This window comes from Penaeus chinensis, chromosome 11 (assembly GCF_019202785.1).
Source record: "Penaeus chinensis breed Huanghai No. 1 chromosome 11, ASM1920278v2, whole genome shotgun sequence".
NCBI lineage: Eukaryota > Metazoa > Arthropoda > Malacostraca > Decapoda > Penaeidae > Penaeus > Penaeus chinensis.
In genome coordinates, this window is record NC_061829.1 from 16,226,022 (window position 1) to 16,233,521 (window position 7,500).

The 7,500-nt window shown below is 43.4% G+C and overlaps 2 protein-coding genes across 2 annotated transcripts in view; one reads left to right on the plus strand and one right to left on the minus strand.

Annotated features, from left to right (window-relative positions):
* Positions 1–5,074, minus strand: part of LOC125030743 — a 5,209-nt gene extending 135 nt beyond the window's left edge. Inside the window, exons 1-4 of the mRNA XM_047620999.1 lie at positions 4,350–5,074; positions 2,328–2,447; positions 1,986–2,107; positions 1–1,857 (exon numbers count right to left, since the gene is read on the minus strand). The exon at positions 1–1,857 is cut by the window's left edge and continues 135 nt beyond it. Coding sequence (XP_047476955.1) covers positions 685–1,857; positions 1,986–2,107; positions 2,328–2,447; positions 4,350–4,713 — 1,779 coding nt within the window. The 5' untranslated portion in view covers positions 4,714–5,074 and the 3' untranslated portion in view covers positions 1–684. The remainder of the gene's footprint in view (positions 1,858–1,985; positions 2,108–2,327; positions 2,448–4,349) is intronic.
* A 140-nt stretch (positions 5,075–5,214) lies between these two features.
* Positions 5,215–7,500, plus strand: part of LOC125030744 (plasminogen activator inhibitor 1 RNA-binding protein-like) — a 12,252-nt gene continuing 9,966 nt past the window's right edge. The window contains exon 1 of the mRNA XM_047621000.1: positions 5,215–5,539. Within this exon, the coding sequence (XP_047476956.1) occupies positions 5,320–5,539 (220 nt within the window). The 5' untranslated portion in view covers positions 5,215–5,319. The remainder of the gene's footprint in view (positions 5,540–7,500) is intronic.

Here is a 7,500-nt window from a genome sequence, read left to right on the forward strand (position 1 = left end):
TAGTAAATATCAAATAAAATATAAAGTAAGCTATACCGAGTAAAGGCCTGTTCCAGGTACAATGTTAATTATAATTAAAATCTCCCAATGCCACACGTATAATTGTTCATTTTGGAGATTCATAAACTTATATAGGTGGTCATACATCTTCAATTTCATAAAACTGAAAGTATACAAGTTGAATATAAAACTATAGTAAAGCATAAAAGCATTTTGACAATTGTTGTTACTGATTGCGCAAACGACTAGCAATAAGAGACGCATAGCAACTTACAACCCAAATAGTTGACAAGCACAACCGGGTATTGATGCTAATAGCCGGTTTTCAGGATTCCAAGGTGGGTGATTACGTTATAACGCACACGTTGTTTCTATGTATAAATGATAATACTTGTCATCTGTTGAGCAAATCTAATGAATTGACATTTTTTCCCAGAAACTCGTTTTACAGTCGTATAGGTCGTCCCCAAGCCCTCACCCTTATGCAGGAAAAGGGGATATATATATGTATTTAATATAAATTCATCTCATAGAATAGTTTCTGGGGCTTTATGCTGACAATGCTCGAAATTGGGGACTTTCTCTACATCTTCAAGATTGCTTATTCATATGCACAAAATATGATTAGTATTACCATCATATATATTTAACAGACGTATACTCCAAGCAGCATGTGGATATCAATTAAAGCGTGGTGTATCGTGGCGTGGACAGATTGAGAGGCTGAGACCCCTCTTCTTGGACCTCAGCCAGCTGGATAAGAGCCATGGCACCCATCCATTTATCCTTTGTTTCCCCTGCTTGGGATAATCCCATCAATTGGTTGTTTGTGGAAATGGACGATGTTTTAACCAACACCGATGGTCGTGCCTGGTTTTCAATATCTGATGGCTGTCTTGGTTGTTCGATCTCTCCTTGCTCAAGACGTACTTCTCGGAGCCACCTTTTCTTTGGCTGTCTCATCCGCCATGTCTCTTCCGACTGCGAGTTCTCCGGGTTGTGCTGTGACTTATCTGGGGTAGTATCCACTGCTTCGGGTGAAACCTCAGTAACAGTTGGTTGATGAGTCACTGGCAGTGACAAGACCACCTCTGGCAACTGTTCTTGATAATTTTCCATAACTGGCTTTAGTTCTGTAGTTATTTCAGTTGGGAGACTTTCCCTTTGGATCATTGTTCCATCTCTTGTTACCTGCCATGGTAATTCTACCACAACGTGGTCACCTTCAAGAAGCTGATCTGGTGGTAGAACATTAAGATTCTCAGATTCACACTGCATCACATTGGTAAAATTCATAGCAAGGATAACTTCTGGCTCCAGGAGGGTCATATGTGGCGGCTCAACTGTAAAGTCTCCACTCACGGGGGCTGTTTGTGCATACACACTTTCGTCGATTTCTACAAGAGGCTTTATCCCGTCTATGTCAAATCCGCGGTAACTATTGTTCGTCTTCAAGGGGCTTTGTAGATTTTCTGTGTTTCTGAGAACCCGGGCATGGGCTGGCGACGCTGGCACTGGTCGCGGTGGTCTCTGGTAATCACCGTACTTGTTCTCGTCACCTCCATAACTATCCCCAGAAGGTATGTAGGCATTCTCATCTGAACGATTGTGTGCCTGGAAAATCGGACCAGGGCGGTGATCAAGGTGATTCTGCTGTTGTTCCATTAAAGGTCCCAGACCACGGCGTGATTTTGTTCTTTTGACAGGTGGTGGAGACATGATATCAGAATCAGAAGACGGTGTGCATGGTGTTTGGGGCGTCTCGGGGGTTCCGTCAAACTCTCGCTTGTTTTTGCGGGACTTGGCAGGTGTTCGTTCCATGCGCTCACTGCGATACTTCTCCAGCCATCGTAGGACCTGGGGGAGTCAGAGAATTGATAAGACAAATGAAACAAATAATGAAATGGAATCACGCAATCGGTCGGACAGTAGTATAATGCCGATTTTATATAGTATAGCGTTAATGATAATACACGTATACTTACATCATCTGTGCATTCTGCAGGGGATAGTTGGGGATTGATGTTCAGGTCAGGAGTCCTATGAAGGGTTGCATAAGGATGTTCCGCGCAATGACGATTTGCGTGGGTAAATCGGGATGTGCATCCTGAAAGAATTGATTAAGCTCAGATGAGACATGTCTTGCTTTAATGAGAATAAAAATAAAACTGGAAGAATATGAAAAAAGGAAAAATAACAAACAGCAGTAACAGGGAGGAGGGGGAGGAGAACAGAGGGGGAAGAAGTAGAAAAAAAAGAAGAAAAAAATAAAGAAAAGAAAAGAAAGAAAGGAGAACAAAAAAGGGACTTCAGCTCAATTGTATTACCTGGTGCTGAGCAGATGAAGGGCTTTTCTCCTGTGTGGAGGCGTTGGTGTGTCTTCAGCTGCCCACTCTGAGTAAAGGCTTTAGTACATCCTGGATAGTCACACTGGTAGGGACGTTCACCTGGAAAAGGTATCATAAGTTAATTAAAACAATAAAATTATGTGATTATTACTTCCACATCGTTAACTGCAAATAATAAACTGGAAAGTGATACATTATAAATAAGTAAATAAGTGTATATATATAAAATTGTGTATATATAGTTTACCTCCTGTCTCACATACAACTTCTTTAGATTATTAAGATATTGAGAAAGCACACACTTATTCTATGATACTGCTCCACATACATAACTGATATGTAAAGAGAAGAGAAGAGAAGAGAAGAGAGAAGAGAGAGAGAGAGATAAACATAAAAAATAAACAAGTATTTATATGTAATGCTATACGTTCTTTTAAAGGATGAGAACTTTAAATGACTAAAGGTACATTTAAATGGATTATGCGAGTACGTTTAAATACACAAAATCTACTTCCTATCCATTCACCAAATATATGAATTATATGGTAAAATTGTTAAGTAATTACGTCCTTAGAACAAGTACTGTTGATCAATCAAACCATACGATCATCTTGTTAAATAACACACAGAGAAACGGTAAAAGCAAAATAATACGAAGAACAATCGATATGAATTCGTTCTTTTAGGATAATAACGCAGAGAAACATATGTCAATGATCGAAACAAATAAACCACGAGAATCTAGTTTTTCTTTTTTTTAATCTTCAAACGATAAACAAAGTACAACGAAGCAACGTCTCACAGTACCTTGGAGGGGGAAAACGCCAGAAGAGGCCCTTTTACCTCAACAAAGACGGCGTCATGTGTTTCTCCCGCGCATTCCGCTCCCGCCTTTTAACACATGACTCACAACAATGTTTTCTTTTTTCTTGCGATTTTGCCCGGTTTCGAATCTTAATCTTAGCCAATTTGTCTTAATCCCTTCCATTCCTAATTATGTAAATATAATTCAAGCAAATAAACTGCCCCATACTGGAAAAAACTCGAAGTTGATTTAATGTCGACAATTTGTTCGAAGTGGCAACGGGAGCCTTTAACATCCAACATACCCCTGGGCACCCCCCGCCCCCGCTCTTTAAATTATGGGGGATATGGTCGTTTAATCTCGCGCCATGAGTGACCTGTTCAGTTACATGGGGTCAGGTCAATCTCTTGTGCTGGGGACGTCAGGTCATAGCAGATCGTAATAGCGGGGCTTACATAGACAGGAAGTAAGGTGATCTTTGAATTGCGCTCATCGTTGGGTAAAAAAATAAACAAAAAAAAATAAACACGGAAAATTTTAGGTTTTCAAATGAGGAATCAATCAACGCAACGATTTTAACCGCAGCACAAGAAAATAAAAACTTTCACGCCGAAGTAGATTTACGATATTTAAATATCACTCATCTGCCCGCCATTTAATGAACCTGCTCACTGCATTGTTCTAAATCACCGCAACAAAGACAAGATTTCCAGGAAGGCGCAACGGCCGCTCTGCAACAGCCGAGGGTAACGCGGCGCCCTAGAACGAGGGTTAGAGCGCCCTTCCCGCCACGAGGTCCTGCGGCGGCGTCCCGTTGCGCAATCCGCCACGAGACAATTTCTTTTTAAATACTCGCCCCCTTTTTTCTCCTCCGTCTCTCTATCGCCTTTGCTGAAGGGTTAACTAACGATCGTCTGAGAGAGGACGTGCGGAGGGAAATCGCCGTGCTTTGGCGAAAATGGGACCGTTTAGTCCGTTTAAAAACGTTACCGGAATCTTGACGTCATTCTCCCGCCAAGTTGTTGTGCATCTCGCCTGACCCACTTTCGAAATTTTTAACTTTTGGGCTGCACAAACTCCATATATTTTAGGGTTTTGGTGTATTCCTGTGTGTATGGAGTGAATTTCACTCGTTTTGAGGAGATAGAACAGGTGCAGTTTAAAAATGGCGAGTTAAATGCCAGGAGACGCCTTACCTGTGTGCGTTCGCAGATGAGCCTGCAGGGACTTCTCCCTCGGGAAAACTCGGTTGCAGATCGGGCATTTGATGCTGCTGGGCGACTGTGCTCCCTCGATGATGAGGGTGTTGATGGCGTCCGCCCTCGGTCGCCCTCGCTTCGAGTCGCAGCTCTTCGGGTCCGGGCTTTCGCACGGGTTGCTCCCTCCACTGCAGCACGGGCTACTTAACTCCACTTTACACGCATTTTCTCCCCAGTTCCACGGGTATAACGTATTATCCGTCATGGGGGGGCTCCCAGAAAACGACATTCCTGAAAAGGCCCCGTTCTGACGCCGTTTTGGCGTAGAAAACTGAGAATCTTCACGACACTTTTCCGACATGTCTGCACACTACAAGTCCATGAGCCTGGCGCGGCGCGAATGGCTTTCGCGCCAAAACAAATCGAAAACTTCGCGCGCTTTTCTTCGAGCGCTGATTGGCTGACCATTTTGTATCAGTTGCGCGGTAAACACTGTTATTTTTTACTAATACAAGAATTATACCTTCAGCTAAATAATACGAAGTAAATATAATAGCTCCTACGATATACTGTGAGTATACAGTTCATCATGACGAGTCGCATGTACGGGAAAATAAAACTTCAATAATAGGCAAATAGTTCCCGCCGCCCATAAACCTGACGGGCTTTAATGTTTTTATTGTTTTGACGATGTTATTTCATTAACTAGATATATTTGAAATACAAAAAATATGTTGTTAGAATAAATGATAAATATAGTTTTCAATTTGATTTACTTATATCTTACATATGCAGTGTTATTATGACGTGTCCTTTAAATTCATGTTCCTGAGACGCCCGTTAGGACTGCAACCCGAAGTCCGCCGAGCAGTCGACTCACGCCATTTTGAATGATCGGAAGAAGAGAAGGCTGAAAAGCAGCCCACAAATCTTATAATATCCTCGTCATCAGAGGATCTTGTTGAACATGGAGAACTCTTACGGCATAGGGGTTCGTAACCGCTACGAACTCTTCTACAATGAAGATGTCGACCCAATGGATCTTTTAAAACAAAGTGAAAAGGTGAAGGATAAGGCCGCTGAGAAGGAAAACAAGGGGAAAACCGCAAAGGCTAAGGCTCCTGTAGTTAAGAAAGGTGTGAAGACCGAACCTGCTCCTAAGGCTGCCGACAAGACGAGTGTACCCGGTGAGTGCTTGCAACATTTGAACATTATCAGAGGCATGTCAGTAGTGTTTCGAGGGAAGATGGCCCGAGTGGCGGCGGCGGAGGGCCGTGGCGGCACGTGCGCACCTCGGCGCTTTGTTCGGGGCGCAGTGTCGCGGTCACCTGCATGCGCTGCATCTCGGCTGCAACGTGCTAGCAATTTTGCCAGCTTTTTGGGATGCTCTTGTCATAATGTGGTGCCAGTTGAGAGTTGGGAACACGCGGTGTCACGGGCCGAAGGAAGCTATTAATAGCGCAGTCACACCGTGTGGACGGCGCCCGCCAGGCAGAACGGCGCCCTCGCAGGGTTCCTGGTCACGCGGATTGCATTCCTGGTAATATTGTGCGAGGGGATCCGGTGGCGCCAGTGCCATTTATTCAAGAATGTGGAGTGTCACGGTGGCACGGTCACCACTCGTGGGAAAATCAATAGTATTGACTGCCACTTGGTCATTCTCACCTGGTCAGGTGGAGCAAGGAGAGGCAGCCTTTACTAAAGCAAAAATAGCCCTAGGATTTAAAGAAATCCATATGTCTGTAGAGCATGAGTATGATATGCCAAAGTACTCAGAAGTACTCTTATTAAAGAATCTATATAAAAAGTTTCATCACTAATTCTATTAATATTATGGCTTGACCATATATTTTCACAAATAAAACTAATATCCTAGGAGGTAATCCTCACAAATATCTAGGGTCTACGGTAAATAAAAAAAAAAAAAAAAATCACAAATGTGTTTCTAAAATCTATTTAAACCTGCTAATCTTAAAAAGCATGGGTATAGTTGCTGCGGCCTCATATTTATGGCAAAATGTTAAAAATATCGGCTGCATGGCACCACTCAGAGACTAAGTCCACAACCCCCTCGCACAGCCAGTTCTTAAGGTCACATTTTCTGTAAAGAGGCATTGAAGGGCTATTATAAAATTTGGATGTAAATTGGAGTCCCCTACCCCCCTTTCCATTCCCTACCCCCCTTTCCATTCCCTACCCCCCTTTCCATTCCCTACCCCCCTTTCCATTCCCTACCCCCCTTTCCATTCCCTACCCCCCTTTCCATTCCCTACCCCCCTTTCCATTCCCTACCCCCCTTTCCATTCCCTACCCCCCTTTCCATTCCCTACCCCCCTTTCCATTCCCTACCCCCCTTTCCATTCCCTACCCCCCTTTCCATTCCCTACCCCCCTTTCCATTCCCTACCCCCCTTTCCATTCCCTACCCCCCTTTCCATTCCCTACCCCCCTTTCCATTCCCTACCCCCCTTTCCATTCCCTACCCCCCTTTCCATTCCCTACCCCCCTTTCCATTCCCTACCCCCCTTTCCATTCCCTACCCCCCTTTCCATTCCCTACCCCCCTTTCCATTCCCTACCCCCCTTTCCATTCCCTACCCCCCTTTCCATTCCCTACCCCCCTTTCCATTCCCCACCCCCCTTCCCCTTCCCCCAAGTCTAGGGAATAAATAGAAGTTTTAAATGTTAGTTTGGATTTTTGGTTTTGCATGATAATCTGGTTTTGGGACTTGGTGTCGGCAGGTATGTTAGCAAATACCCTACATGGCATGTATATGTAAGTGGAGGATCCTTTGCTATATCAGTTTTGCTGGTAGAGAAGTGTGTGCTTCCCCATTTCATTTCATCTTACCAATGAATAATGCAGTCCCTAGTAAAATCTTTACATTCGTATTTTTATCTGAAAAAAATATAGAATACATGTAACACTAAAAAACATAACCTTTACCCCTGGACCACTTGATCTTTTCCCAAGACAATGTACACTTCAACCCTGTAAATATCATGAGCAACTTAGAAAACCTTAGATAGCAATATAATATTTAAATGCTTATTAGAAACCTACCGTGTGCCCAGCATTGTCATGTGATAATGAATCTGGTGATCATTTCCGTCAAAGTCGCACCCTTGATGTGATAAGTCCCTTCAGCA